At 41.2% G+C, this 16,145-nt stretch overlaps 1 protein-coding gene across 1 annotated transcript in view; it reads left to right on the plus strand.

The window, feature by feature from the left end:
- GLP1R (glucagon like peptide 1 receptor) overlaps positions 1–16,145 on the plus strand; it is an 87,570-nt gene that overhangs the window by 18,828 nt on the left and 52,597 nt on the right. Inside the window, exons 2-3 of the mRNA XM_064446019.1 lie at positions 11,708–11,804; positions 13,119–13,229. Coding sequence (XP_064302089.1) covers positions 11,708–11,804; positions 13,119–13,229 — 208 coding nt within the window. The remainder of the gene's footprint in view (positions 1–11,707; positions 11,805–13,118; positions 13,230–16,145) is intronic.

The raw sequence follows: 16,145 nt of genomic DNA on the forward strand, positions 1-16,145 counted from the left end.
TGTGGAAGTGGTATCATCTGGCTCCCTCTGCCTAGGAACTCAGCTCTGAGGATGCTGCTGCAGTAGAGCGTGGTGCCAGGTTTTTTTCTTCTAGCTTGTGCCTCCTATTGATTTCGACATCCACGGACTGCAAGATCTTCCCCTCAAACTTTGGATAAAATAACACAATCATCTAATGTGAGCTTAACTTCAGGCATGCTGATTTGGTCCTTGGTGTCAACCTTTGTTACTTCTGTGTTTCCCATGATCGGAGTGCAGTCCCTGGGTAACATCTCAGTACACCTTTTTCTTTTGTCTTACTACTCTTTTTTTGTTCATGATAATGCTTCTCCATATTGGGCTTAGTTAGGACTCTAGCCTTTATGCAACATTGCTCGTGTCTTGCTTTTGACAAATCAAACCCTTGGAATATAACACTTGGCAGCCATGTGGGTTGAATACTGAAAAGTGTAAGATCGTATGCAGGCTATAAAAACACCACACTGCATCCAACCAAATAAATGTGAACTGTACTGTACATGCTGCAATACTGCAAAGGTATTGTTGTAGGGGTTCTGATCTATCTAGATGTGATAAACCCATGTCATTATGTTATGTGAAGATGCACCTCTGCATTGTCTTTTATTTAATATTAGGAAGGAAAACAGATGACGTCTGGAATATGAGCTTCACTGGCAGAACTTCTCTGTATGCTCTGTTCTCAAATGTGTCATAGCTGCTGATGAAGACACTAGCAATTTGCAACGGCGCTACATTTAACTGCCTTGGCAGGGGGATGGGTAGGCGGGAAAGAGCAGTATGGCAGATAATGGGAGTGGACCTCAAGCCACTGTGACAATAAGGGAGCTAATTTGCATTAGTTAAAACCAAAATAAACTGCTGCTCTCAACTAGAACTGCAAAAGCCATATAGATTTGATTGCATTCTTTTCTAGCAATCTCTATACAATAGTAGATGCAGAACCCGTGAAATCATACACTGGACTTCTTGGGTTTGTGTGCAGTAATGTTTTTTAAATAGCTTTGTGGTGATTGTTTTTTCTATCAAATCCTTTTCTTGAATTTTTTTATCTGGAGAATTAAGTTTGTTTAAAAACAAAAAAGTATAAATGGAAATGTATTCAGTGAGAGAAAAGTCCGAAGGTTAATATGTCTGATTAATTGTGTTTTTTTCTTGTTATTGAGGTTATTGGAGGGATTGCAGTGATGGGATGACAAACTGGTGACCAGGTTTATGTTGCTGTTGGATTTGTGATTCTGGAAAGAATAGCTAACTCTCTACACTGTGCCTTCTGGTCCAGCACCATGGGTCTTTAAGAAGAGTGACTAAAATAGTCAATTGGGAAGTTGGGGGGAGCTTAATTTCCTTGGGACACTTTGGTGTGAAAGGTGAAAAGATTTATTTTTTTCTTGCCTAGCGAAAATACAGGTTATTTACAACAAAGTGATGTTCTCTCAGTCCCTGGGGTTGTGATGAAGATTACTTTTGGGGTTCCTTGGGTGAAATCCTCTCCCGGCCCCCCCCGCCTTGTGCTTGGAAACTCAAATGTTGCAATTCCCTGGCTCTGAGACTGCAGGCTCTCTCAGCCAGCTCTGGGACTGGACTATTGCTGGCTGTTACAGAGAAGCCAGTCAGTTATAAGCTTAAGAAACAGATCCTTTTAAATGCGCTTGGTTTGGTATGTCATAAAGAACCAGCTTAACTAATTGCATTTTAAACCACAGCAAGAGGAGCCAGAAGTCCAGCTTTGACAGATGTGCTTTGCTTTGTTTTGCTTCAGCAGCTCAGAGACCTTCAGGATGTCAGTTGCCCAAATGCAGACATGTAGTGCTGCTGCAGTATTCAAGACCCTATACGGGACTAATAGATATGTCGTAAGGTGCAGGGGAAATCTGCACCTCTCTGCAGCCACGGCAGGAGACAAAGCAAGGCATTAGTGCATGTTGAGAGAAACAGTAGGTGCCTGTGATCAGGTACCTGAATTCTTACATCTCCTCTCCTTTTTCATCCCTGTATATCCCTCACTGTCCCTGTACTCCCTTGTGATAGTACATGATAGTGGTGTCCCTCTGGGGGCTGTAATGGGACTGGTACTGTTAAATATCTTTATTAATGACATAGATGGTGGGATTGAGAGCACCCTTGCAAGTTTGCAGGTGACACTGAGTGGTGCAGTTGATTTCCTTGAGGGAGGGGATACCATCCAGAGGGACCTTACTAGGCTTGAGAAGTAGGCCGATGTGAACCTCATGAAGTTCAGCAAGGCCAAGAGCAAGGTCCTGCACCTGGATCAGGGCAGTCATCAGCACCAGTGCAGACTGGGTGATGACTGGAATGACAGCAGCCCCATGGAGAAAAGGACTTGAGGGTACTGGCGGCTGAAAAACTGGACATGAGCTCACAATGTGTGCTTGTAGCCCAGAAAGCTGACTATATCCTGGGCTGCATGAAAAGAAGGGTGGCCAGCAGGTCAAGGGAGGTGATTGTCCCCCTCTAATCTGCTCTCATGAGACCCCACCTGGAGTTTTGTAGCTGCCTCTGGGACCCCCAGTACAAGAAAAAACACAGACCTGTTAGAGTGGGTACAGAGGAGGGCTGTGAAAATGATCTGAGAGCTAGAACACACCTCCTATGAAGAAAGACTGAGAGCGCTTGGGTAGTTCAGCCTGGAGGAGAGAAGGCTTTGGGGAGACCTTGTTGTGGCCCTTCCCTACTTAAAGGGGGTCGTGTAAGAAAGATGGAGAGAGACTTTTTACTAGGGCTTGTAGTGTGATAAGACAAGGGGTATTGGTTTTAAACTAAAAGAGGGGTATATTAGATTATATTATATGTATTTTATATATAATATATATATATTATATATATAATATTATATATTATATTATATTATTAGAATTATATTAGATATAAGGAAGAAATTTAGTATGAGGGTGATGGAACATTGGAACAGGTTGCCCAGAGAAGTGGTAGATGCCCCATGCCTGGAAACATTCAAGGCCACGTTGGACAGGGCTTTGAGTAACCTGATCTAGTGAAAGATGTCCCTGCCCACAGCAGGAGGATTAGAACTAGATGATCTTTAAAGGTCTCTTCCAACCCAAACTGATCTATGATTCTATGTTATTACAACATTTTTAATGAAATGTCGGGTTGTTCTTCCAGTAGCATGGGCTACATTTTGCTTCTGAATCTGTGAGGGTAGATCTGAAGCGCTCTTCTCATCTTCAGTTTTGTAGCTTGCCCTGCTCCCACAGCACTGCTCAACTTTGCTTTTGTTCCTTCCATAGTGTTTCTAGCTCTACTCCTTTTGTATCTGTCTAAAAATGCAATTGAAACTCTTTATTCTACTGTTTTGCTTGCTCTGTTGTATAACTACATCAGTAAAAGTCCTCTTCTAAAGAGCACTTCACAAAGCATGTATCTAGATTTGCAATGTAAAGTAAAATCTCTTTGTATGTGAGTCCTATGATCATTTAATTGTCATGAGTGCTGGCCCACTGTCTCCCACTAAAATTGTGAAATTGCTTTCTGCTCTTGGAGAGTTTGGGAGTTATAGTTGCTTTTAAATTTTGCTTTTTTCTTCTGTCTCTCTGCATAGTTGCTCAGTAGTTTCTTCTGTCATGTTTATGACTGGCTCATGTAGTACATCCTTGACAGCAACATTTACTAGAACAGATGAAAGCCATTGTAATGAAAATCACATTTTCTGGTAACAATGGCTGTCAACCTAAATATGTGTCTGCTTCAACTGTAAGCATATGGATTCATAGGTCCTACAGTGACCAAAGCAGAAACCTCTTTCCAGGCTGGGAAAGCTCTTCACGGGGCAGAAAAACTCTGCAGGTAGCTGTTCTTGTCCCATGTCTGTCCATCACTGAAGACAGAAAGAATAGAATAACCCCCAGAGCACAGGTTTATAATGCATTTTCAGTCCGTCCTACATGGCCTACAGGAATTTGATTTTATTTATGTCTCTAGAAGATGATCCTTAATTTTGTATCATGCTGAAATATTAGGCTGCACTTTATTCCCTTGATTTTGAGACTGTATACTATGCAAGTTGATTTACGTGTTAAAAAAGTTTGGTTTGACATCTATACCTCTGAATGCCAAATACTTTGCCTTGATCCAGGAAATTCTAGGGGCCAAGAGATATTATTCTCATTGAAATGCACTTGTCAAAACAAAAATTTCAGGGATGAGAACAGAGAACTGGTTGGTTTCAAAGTACGAATGAAGCATCCCAGGACAGCCCTGGGATGTTTGGTCCCAGAGTGGAAACCCTTGTGGTTGGGGCTGAATTATCCTGCCTGTTAAGACAGCTTACGTACTTGGAACAATTTGTGAAATGATAAGTCAGCTGAACTGGGAGCTGCCTGGGCCTGGCCAGCAGAAGTACTGAGAGCAGGAGTACGTCTCAAATCAGTTTTGGTTTTGTTCTTTAAAATGCCTTATTTAAGACTGGGCAGAGCATTCTGCATTTGTCAATCTGCTTTTCCAAAGCTGCTTTAGGAGATGCATATGCTTATCCTTTTTTTCCTTAATCTAGCAAGAAGAGGTTTTAAGAATGAGGGAAGCTGGGGTGGAGATTAGTACCCTGTGCTATTATAGGCTGCTGTGGGATTGAGCACAACCAGCCCTTCCTTCTGAAGCTGTACAGGTGTGCAGAAGAGGAAGAAAAAGGCATGAGGGCAGGCAGGGCAGAATGAGGGACCTGTGGTGCAGTGGTTTATTTTCAGCTGAGAGAGGAATTCTGAGATTCAGCCTCTGATTTAAAACAAACAAAAGAACAACAAACACCACCAAAACCAAAAATCAAAAAAAAAAACAACCAACCCTCCACAGAGGTATTTTTATACATATCCTTGTCTTTGACAGGAGTGTTTGTCCTTGTCTTTGACAGGAGTGTTTGTTCTTTCAGGATGCTCTTTGGGTGGGCTGAAATACTGTTTGGAAGCAGCTCAGGCAGAGGATGAAATGGAATGGGGGGAATCTTGTGTGTTTTGGGAAGTTATTGAAAGCCCAGTGTTACTGTTCAGGACTGGAGGTACGCTGTCCATCTGGGCTGAGCAGCTCTGAAGAGACAGGTAGAAGAGGAGTGTCTCTTCTGTGCATTGATCAGATGTAAGTGCCTGATGAGAGCTTGCTCTTGCAACTTTGAGGTCAAAAGCTTGATGTCATGAAGTCTTAAAATAGTGACAGAATAGAGTGGTCTTCATGGTTAAACAGCTCATGAAGCATTGTTTTCAAAATTTGCCTTTATTGAAGTCCTGGGACTTTTTATTTTTCTTGAAGGTCTCATAAGTGCTAAGCTGCTTCAGCCTAAGAGAAAACTCAGCTGGCAGGTGTCACCAGCATGTCTCTCACTGAACCCAGTAGCTCCTTTTGTGGGAGCTCATTTGCTGCTTTTCACTATCAGGGAGGATGCTGAAAGATTGCTTTTTCAGGCGCTCTTGAGCTACTGAAGTCATTGGATCATTAGTAACTAAGGAACGGAAGCATTTACAGGAAAAGCTCCTAGAAGCTGGCAGTAGACTTTTTCTCTGGGGGAAAAAAAGTTATTTTGATCCTCTGGCTTTTTTTTTTTTTCTGAAGGGTGAGGGATTGATCCAGAGTGATCCAACTGCTGGTGAAGTATCTTGTAAAATATGACTTTGGGAGCATAATTAATGCTATGTCGTCTGATCAGTCAAGCAGCCCTACAGAAGGGACCGAGAATAATGACTTTATGTCAAAGGGTTGCTTAGTTTTGCATATGTCAGATGACTACATTGAATTTTATACTGGGGCCACGTAATATGGGAAGAGAACATGATAAATACGGAAGTCTGGGGGATGTCACATGTCCTAAAGTATGATCTCATTTTATGATCTTTAGAAAAGGTATTGCTCAGGTACCTTTAATGATACTTTTTTTTTTGTACTATCTGTTGTAGAGACGGCACTGTGATTTTTGATGTACCTACTCCTTTGATATAGCTTCAGTACTTAAAAAAGCATAACTGGACTGTCGGACATGTTGCCTATAATGGATTCAGATTAGCTCATTACCCAGAAGTTGAACTAGGTAGTTATAATTAGGTTAAATCTCGTACCTTTGCATGGGGCGGGGAGTTAGAACTCCCCCCGTTCTAACAATAAAGCCTGCTCCTATACTAATGCATTTCCAGAATATCTTTTGGTTTTCAAGAAGCATTGCACTCTTGAAGAGCTGATCCTCAACAGGATTGCTTTGTCATGGTGTAAACAGTGGGTCAAAGGACTCTATTAATCTGAAGTTCAGTATTTGGTGTTTTGGTTTAGTGTTGTATTGTTTTGTGTTTTGTTTGGTTTTTTTTCCCCTGCAACGGTTAAAGAAACACAATTGTTCTTACAAACTGGTGGTTGGAGCATCAACATTTGCAGGACTTTCTTGACAAATTTACAGTAGCCGTTGAGAAATTGCATCTTGACTGATAGGCTTAGGGAGGTAGTAGTAGCATCTTGCCATTCATATGCTTTCGTATTTATTTCAAATTAGAAGTGGAGAAAAGTGATGACAAGTTTCAGGAGGAGACAATTTTGTTCTGTGAACGGCTAGCCCTGTTGCAGAGTTGTGCTGTGCTACAGCCGCTGTTTTCAAACCTCTGCTCCCAGAGGTGCTGTTGTGGCAAGCCGAAGCATTTTGTTAGGTGGGAAAGTGCTTTCAGGAAGGCCCCACACAAGTTAATTAATTTAAGCCTGAAACCTGGAAATCATTCTTTCTTGGACAGGAGGAATCTCGTCCCAATAAATGCAAGGTGATACTGGGTCAGGGCAAAGCTTTCTGGGCTAGCAGTGTTGTGCTCTGCCCCATTTGGGCTGTGAACTGAGGACAAAACTCTCTCCTAAATCCATGCTATGAATTGAATAAACCTGTTAGGTGGCCAGCTTAGCCTCTACTCTGGCTTTTATTGATGTAGACCTATAGCTTATGCTGACATAACAAATGATTTAATAAGGTCCATATTATACAGGAATGTCAAGTCAGAATGAGCATAAAGCTACTAATGTACAATCTTCACTTATCTTGGACTTAGGTGCTGTGCTGATCCTGAGCAGAATTGCCTTGAAATAATGTGTCGCATTGGACTTTTCAAAAAGGGCAATAAAGTTTAAAAGTAACTCACTGGTGCTTCTGAGATAAAAGGCGGTAAATGTAATCTGAACCCTCCTCTCATGAGGTAGATATGTCATTGTTACTATCCGAGGGAAGAATACCAAGGCCATACCAAAGTGTGGTTCAATGCCAGGTTGCCTGGCTTTTGCTTTTGAAGACTAAGATTAGCCTTTTGGAAGTCCCAGTGGTTGTAACATTACATATGAGCCTTTAGCGGCAAGTTGAAGTCTTGCTTATTATCCTGAAATGTTAAAAGTCTGAAAAAGCTATAACATAAGTGTTCCCATTTAAAAACAGACAACACAAGACATAAGAAGGACATAAGAAGACATAATGTAAGGAGGAATTCCTCATTCTGTTGCATGTAAGACCTTTTATATGGAGATGGGAGAAGAGGGAAGAAGGTGACTCGTGGGCTTGCTTCTGAAGCTCTGAGGATTCTCCCTTCCACTCTGAATGATGCCATTTCTTGGTGCATTTTGTCTGGTCTGAGTCCCCTGAAGGTTTATACTCTGTGCGCTCAGATTTCACTGCATTAGAATAGTGCTCTTGCAGCATTGATCACCTTGGATTTGTGTGGATGCTGTTTTTGTCATAGCAGGAATAGTTTAAAAGATGTTGAGAAGTGATTAAAATGCTTCCTTTGACTGTAGGGTCTCTGAAGACAAATGACAGCTACAGAAATAGGCTTTCCTATAGAAGTGTTAAGGATTTGTAAGGAACTCTGTCTTCAGAATGTTGTATGAGCTAATTTATCACTAGAAGTTAATTACACTTAATTATACACATACGCTGAAAGGCTCCTAGTCTCTGTGCTCTTGCCTGTCTTAATTTTTCTGCATCCGTTTTATGCTCCTTACGCTGCACCATTACCTCCTTAATGTCCTTCATCCATTCTTGCCTTCTGACTCCTCCACCTTAACCAGTCAGCCATGTTTCCATCCTCTTCTCTGCCACTATCCTTCTGTAATACATTTTCACCGCACAAAACTACTGTTTTTCCTGGTTGAGTGGTTGAGTATAACGGGGGGGGGGGGGAACCCCACACCCACAACTAAAATGCAAGGACCAGTACCTTTAGCAACAAAAATACAGTCCTGAGTAATAAAGCTCTTTGAACTTTTGCAATTTCCTCCAAATTTTGGGAAGTGACCAGGAACCTTGTCCTTGTATATGTCTGTTTAGTGCTTTTGAATTCCTTCTGCAACATAATCACTTCTCAAGAAAATATAGTATGTCTTATTTTAATAACTACTTACATTTTAAATCTGTGGCACTGAATGACTTGTGATTCTTGTTCACATGGGCCAAAAATCGCTGGGAAGTTGGGATTAGCGTATGTTGAGATCAAATTTAAGTCAGTTTGTCTGATAACAAAATGTGGTATTTAGCTGAACCAGAGTAAACTGTTGCATAGACATAGAGAGAACACATTACATAGTCTTGGGATTTGTATTTGATTGTCTTATTGCAACAGAGTATAGGTAATAGAGAACTGTCTACCAAATTAGTCATCTCCACAAAAAGGCCTGTCTAATTATTTTACTTGTATAGTTTGCTAATCTCCTTGTTAGAGTTGCCTTCTCACATTATGAGAAACCAATATAAGTAGAATGTTTCTACTTTTTCATTAAATGGATAGAGGCTTGCTTTTTCCTAAGCTGTAATTAAAGCTGGTTATTCCTGCCTTCATGAAGGCAACAGATGAAAACTTGTTTTAGAACAAAATACTTTAAGGCTTGCTGACTCCAAAAGAGCTAATTTTCTTAGTGCAAGCAGTTTTAGGATATTTTCAGGATATTTTAAAAGGTAGAGTCTTGTTTCTAAATGAAACTCTGTATGCATTTTATCTTTTAATGATTTTAAAAGCTGAATTTGGATTAACTTGTGCATGATCATAGTTACTTTTTGGGAAGATGTGTGACACGGTAGCTTTTGATATTATTCTGAATCATAATTTAAGAGTTCATACTGAAAATGTTCCTTCTAATTCCTTTATTACAGTGTTAACCTGATGATGAGAAGGTGGTGAAACAGTCCTGTATATCTTCAATAACCATCCTTGTAAAATGAAGACCATTTAAACAATGCATAAACTAAAATTTACTTTTTAAAGACTACCTGAGAGAAACTTAGGTTTGAAAGTGGTTTCCTTTCCCTATATTTCTGTCATCCATCTTTATTAAGCCTACATGGATCTGTAGATGGCATTTTAGTTTTAGGGTTACTGGTTATGTGTTTCTCTGCACACTCCTGTAGACCTAATTTAGGTGATGTTTTCTTTCTCCTTCAGGTATGTTGAGCGCAGATCACTATGCTGTGGGTTTGTGTGTTTCCATAGGCATATGGGGTTAAAATTCAGTAGGATGCATTCATTTTACACTAGGGACTTCAGCACAGACAGACTTCGGCAGCATTTATTGGCATAGATAAGATGTTTTAAATCAGGCACACGAGGGTCAGAGTTTCAAAGATCCACAGGCTTGTGCTTGTTTTGACTGCAAGGGGAGCTGGCTAAATTCTTGTAAAATTATGGCCGTGAGGCCCTAGCTACAGTTAAGTTGCATATAAATATAGGCAGTTATTCTTGAAACTCAACACAGGTATCTACTAAAAGTTGTACTTCTCATCATGTGCACAAGTGCATCTTTAATGCAATGTAGTGGCTTAATCCAGGCAGAAGAATGGTGTGTGTGGTGTTTTGGTTTTGGAAACACTTTTTTTTTTTAATTGAAAGATACAAGAGAAGAGGACTTGAGATCTTGTCGTGGTTTAGCCCCAGTCAGCAACCAAACACCACGCAGCCGCTCGCTCACTCCCCCCTGGTGGGACGGGGGAGAGAATCAGAAGAGTAAAAGTGAGGTAACTCATGGTTTGAGATAAAGACAGTTTAATAGGTAAAGCAAAAGCTGCGCGCGGAAGCAAAGCAAAACAAGGCATTCATTCACCACTTCCCATGGGCAGGCAGGTGTTCAGCCATCTCCAGGAAAGCAGGGCTCCATCACACGTAACGGTTACTTGGGAAGACAAACGCCATCACTCCAGAAGTCCCCCCTTCCTTCTTCTTTCCCCAGCTTTATATGCTGAGCATGACGTCATATGGTAAGGAATATCCCCTTGGTCGGTTTGGGTCAGCTGTCCCGGCTGTGTCCCCTCCCAGCTTGTTGTGCACCCGGCAGAGCACGGGGAGCTGAAAAAGTCCTTGACCAGTGTAAGTGCTACTTAGCAACAACTAAAACATCTCCACGTTATCACTACTGTTTCCAGCAAAAATCCAAAACACAGCCCCACACTAGCTACTATGAAGAAATTTAACTCTATCCCAGCTGAAACCAGGACAGATTTGTAGTCCAGAAATGCTAGTTCTACTTCTTTTATACCAAGGTGATTGCACTGGTGTGTAAATTTTAGCCACAGTGGTTGTAGTGGACAGCATTCAGCTTGGCTTGCTGAAATACAGAATAGATTTAAAATGACTTCTTCATTTTACAGTAATCCTTCCCATGCCCTGGTTTCCTTTTAACCATCTGAAAAAGGTGTAGAAGCATAAATAGAAAATAAAAATTGGCAGTTGAAGCTGTGAGGGTAAAATTACAAGGATTATTTACCCTCATGTTTCAATGAACAAACTGATTGACAGCTGGGATTAAATGGATTTTCCTCCACTTGGTGTTAGTATGTTGTACCATTAGGTTCATGTTGTTGATTGTTTGTCTGAGATATCCATGCTGGGCCTTTCTCTAGAAAGAATGCTGAGTTAGCCATGTTATTGATTGCTTACAGCCCTCTAATCGTGACACTTGTAATTCAGTTTATACAAATGTGGAGAGGGGAGAGAAGGGCTGATGTCTCTTTACTTAAATGCAATGGGTCTCTGAGCCAAGGTGGGGCATCTGCTAGGGTTGAGCAAGTAGCCAGTGCTAAATTTTTCAGTTTAACAGCTAGTTTCCTTCGTGCTCAGAGAGAGTTTGTACACACTTTTTGCCTGCCCCTTCGGTGCTTGGGGTAGCTGATGGTGGGACCTGCAGCCTGTCAAATTGCAAAAAGGAGGTCCCCGCTCTTTCAGCAGTTTCAGGAAAAATGTGTTGGATGCAGGGAAAAGCTGTTGTTCGTGGAAGAAAAGCTGAGCTGGAAACCTTTCATCCACCTTCTGGAAGAATGCTTGGGGATATCCCTGAATACAGTGAATTAACTTGGTCTCATTTATGGGATAGCAGAAATACTGCTGTTGGAAAGAGAACCGCTCCTGAAAGGACGCGCTGCTGTCCCTGTCTTTTCATGAGATAATAAATCACACAACTGGGGCATGTTCAGGAGAGCAAGGCTAACTCAGTTTGGGTTTCAGTGAGGACACAGTATAGTTGTTTATGGGTTTCTTCAGTTCCTCATAGTACAAATAGAAAGGGATTTCTCTGGTTTCAATCAGGCATAGCAACATCTTGTACCCTTTATGATAAGCAGTGCTGTTTTGGCTTGTGGTAGTAATTTTCACATCCACCTACTCGGGCTGCGTGAAAAATACACAGTTTAAATCCCTGCCATGTCTGACACTTAGGGTTTCTCTTTCAGAGTTCAGATGGGTCCCTCTCTGGGGTTATGCAGAAGTGGAAGGAGTATCAGCTCCAATGTCTGAAATACCTGTATGAGGCACCCCCCATTACGGCAGGTAAGCCGGTTTGGTAGGGATAGGATGTATGAATTTTAAAATGCATTATAACAGTAACAAGGGGGCGATGATGAACTTGAAAATACCTCTCCAGCTTACTTCCCAGTCCATTTCCTTTTTTTAATCCCATTTGCTTCCTCCTGCTCTCTGTGGGACTCTTCCCTCTGAGGAAGCATTTTATAGAACAATTTCATTGTAAAGATCTTAGTCTTTAGGTCCAGAGTGTTTTGCAATGGCAAGTGGTGGCTGTAGCACATCAAAGCAGCAAACTAATGTAATAGCCTTGGAACTTTTTTAGGGGGCAGAGCTGAGAGAGCGCACAGGTGTTAGGAAAACTGGCACCATGCTGTTCACATTGACGTAGCAGTCTGTGGGCCTTAAAGTTGGTATAAACTATTTCTGAGCATTTTAAAATGCTGAAATGGCTTTAAAAAAAAAGATTTCCTTAGCGAAAATGAAAATGCAGCTTGTCTTAGCAGTTGAGCTGCTGTAATGTGCTGAGAGCAGCTGTGATGTGCCAAAATCATGGTGTTTAGAGGACGCTGGTGACTTGTCAATGACGCTCACAGCTGGACACAGTGTGGTCTCTCCTATGCTTCAGTGCTTTTGTGACACACTGAGAAAGATAAGATGGGTCTAAAGTTGTATCTGTGAAGACTTATTTCAAAACTGTTGATTTTCCTTCTCTAACTACGTTGTTATGGCAAAGTGAGAGCAGTAACTGATGACAACAATGTCAGGGAAACATTCATCTCCCTCTGCTCCATTATCCTGTTGAGCGGCTGAGTGCTGCCCTCTAAGAATGACAGTTTAATAAATCTGAAGTTGAAGTATTCTCCTGTTGATTAAGCTGTAGTGCAAAGTTATGGTTGCATGTGGGTATTTCGTTGATGGATCTGTATATTAGGCTAGACTTTCCAACTGCATGACTGAGAAGCATTCTCAGGAATTATCTACAGTATTCATAGCAAAAATTATTTTAAATTAAACTGAGACACATGAGGGTATAGAAGATAAAAGAAGGGAATGAATCAGTATTGATTTACCCTTCTTGTTCCTCGATTTAGTCAGACCCTAAACTGTTCTTCCATTCTCCCCCTGAAACCAGTTTCTTGTTTTGTGGGGATGAACAAGATTTATCTGTCTGAAAGAGTTTAACTCCATGTCAAAGCTTAATTGCATAATGCTGTTATGGCTCAAATGCACATGTCTCCTTTTATGCACGTTTCCTTTTACCTTCTGCTCTTCAGTCTTTTCCTCCTTGCAGTATTAATACAAGGCAGTGGCATGACCCTCCCTTCCATCTTTCTGCAGAAGGCAAGTTCTGCAATAGAACATTTGACAATTATGCCTGCTGGCCAGACGGACTGCCCGGCACCTATGTGAATGTCAGCTGTCCCTGGTATCTCCCCTGGGCTAACGCAGGTAAGAGCCTTTCCTTATAGGCGCAGCTTTAAACCAGCTCTGCTTTCCATGCACAGTCATAGGAAGGATAAAATTGGCTTAAATGGCTATATGTGCAGCCAATTCTCTACAATATAGAAGTAGGAATGGGGCTCAGTATGATATGTTCTTTATCTCCATTTAGCAAGAGAAATTGAAAATGAGAGAAGAGGCTGTTCTTAAGGGTTGCATTTAGTTTGGATTTTTGTGCTCTCATCTGTTTTTGCTGCTTGACTAGTGGTGACTATTAATAAAATAGTATTGTGCTTGTTGAAGACTATCTAACAATAATAATGGTGTAGTTCGAAAACTCAGGAAAAAGTGGTAAAGCTAGATGGTAGGTCATCCTGTAGCAGATAAAGACCAAAAGGTCTAAAGTGAAAGTCTTTTGCTGCTTCCTGAGATAAACTTATTTCTCAGAATGCTGCAAGATGAAGGCGTTGTCAGTGGTTGCAAAGAATTTCTCTGAAGGACTGAATGTCACCTTTAGATTTTACACCCAAGCGTACATGTACACTTGATGCCTCTTGAAGGCAATGCATGTTAGATTGCTTCATCTAGTATTCTGTCTTTGAATTCAGTGATTGGTACAGCTGCTTCTTCTGAAGACCTTTCTGTGTTTTGAAGCCTAAATAAAACCTTGGTGTGGTGAACTGTCTTTGCCCCCACTTAAGGGACAGAGGATACTGGTTAATGAGGATGTATAAATCTGCTGGATGTAAAGATGGTTTAAGTGTGGAAGAATACATGTGTTAAGTGTTGGTACAAAGGGATTTCAGGAATGAGAAAGAAAAGCAATGGGGTGGGATGGTCAGAGGATACTTGGGTAATATGGGACTTGGGTGTGATGCAAATGGTATGGAATGAGGGGTGGAGGTTGTACTGTGGCTGGGATGGAGATAACTTTCTTCACAGCAGCCCTTATGGTGCCGTTCTTTGTATTTACAGCTAGAAGTATTGATAATGCACCAGTGGTTTGGCTGTTGCTAAACGGTGCATGCACAGCATCAAAGCTCTCTCTAACCTATGCCCTGCCCAAGGCCGGCAGGCTGGGGTTCTGCAGGAGGCTGGGAGTAATGGTTACATGTGCTGGGGTCCTGCTTTCCAAGAAGTGGCTGGACATTTGCCTACTGATGGGAAACAGTGAATAAATGCCTTATTTTGCTTTGCTTTGCATCTGCAACTTTTGCTTTCCTTATTAAGTACTATGTACTTAGTGGTTAGGGACAGCCGTGGTGTGGGTGGGAGGGATCATCTGCTCCACTCCTTCTGCCCCCGTGCTTTGGAGTCCTACTGCCATTGCTTATCTCTTCTGCCTTGCCTGCTTTAAGTGACCTGCATGTTTTGGCAGTTTTTTTCCTGTCTTGTGCTAAACATCTGTGTTGGGGTGACTTCCCCACTCCCAAAAGTATTGCTCTGTATTCTACCAGGTTAATATTATGCTACTGTGTCCGTATTTCTAACTTCTGCACATCTTTTTTATTATCTCAACCATCTTGGCAGTAACTGCCAATTTGATAACCTCTGAAGTTAAAATGCTGTTTGCTAATCCTCTTCAGATTGTTAATAAAGATGTTTTGCTTTTAGAATGGCTAAATAAGCTCTTATAAATATATGAAATCAATATTTGCCTCATAATTAATTGACATAAAATTATTGGATGCTGCAGAAATTTTTGTAATAATACTAATATCTCTGGATATCTCAAACTCTTCACAGGATTAAACTTCTTTCATCTAAACCTGTTTATTTCCAATCTTTAAGACCCTGGACACAGTTATTTGACTTCTAACTGCTCTTGAAACATCACTGCTGGAGACAGCCAAGGTTTAACGCAATACTGCAGATTAATAAATTATTGGGATGTGCAATATCTTTCATACTTTTGGAAATAAGGTTTTTTTTAAAATTAATTATCCTGAAAACAATGTTTGTTCAATGAAAAGGATAGCAGCATTTTGTGTAACGCCTTGCTAGGGAGGATTGCAAAAGTACTTAAGAAAGCCATTAAACCTCTGGATGTGTTCCCTTGTTGCACATACTGTGCGTACACCTCATTCACTGTTTTATCAGCAAGGAATAAGAATGGAACAAGGACTTTCATTGTCGAATATAAAACAAGAATTTTGTATCGGTGCCAGGTACACAATTCAGGAGCATGAGTTACCATGACCTGATACTATTTCATGATGTCTTGTGGAGTCATGTTCAAAGTGAATGCTAATGGGCTGCCATGATGAAGAGGTAACATCTTTATAATGGAAGATCTAGAGCAATAGGAAATTGGACACCCTGTGATTTACAGTAATCACTAAAGCATGCTTATTACTTGTTCTTGCTCAGCCCCCTACTCGGAACTTGAAATAGGTTCTAGCACTGCAGGGCTTCCATCTCTTCACCTGATGAAAATGGAGAAAATGAAAAGATGAGACCTTGTTTGGGAAAGTACCTTCAAAATATGTTCAGTGAAGGTCACCATTAAGAATGAGGTGCTCCAGCCAAGCTTACCTGTTTAAGAATGCTGTTCCTTTGATTAGGAGTCAGGTTTTCAAGTGTGTAAGAAGTTTGCTGGGGGACTTCACACCATACTTCGAGAAGTCCCCTGGGGAACAAATTGAAACACTTGAAATGGAATACTGGTTATGATGGGGTACAGAAACAGAGCAAGCATTGAGTGCAAGTCTCTTCGACCTAGCCGTTTCCCTAAAAAGTGTAGAAGAGCTGGGAGCAGGGACAGGTGAGCCAGGAGGCATATAGAAACACTGATCACTCAAGCACAGGATTAGGAAAGCCAAAACCCATGCAGAATCTGACAAGTGATGTGAAGGGCAACCAAAAGGGCTTCTAAACAGATATGAGAGAAAATTTGGATCCACTGCTGATTCGGGTGGGACGACC

This window comes from Phalacrocorax carbo, chromosome 3 (genome assembly GCF_963921805.1).
Source record: "Phalacrocorax carbo chromosome 3, bPhaCar2.1, whole genome shotgun sequence".
NCBI classification, from domain to species: Eukaryota; Metazoa; Chordata; class Aves; order Suliformes; family Phalacrocoracidae; genus Phalacrocorax; species Phalacrocorax carbo.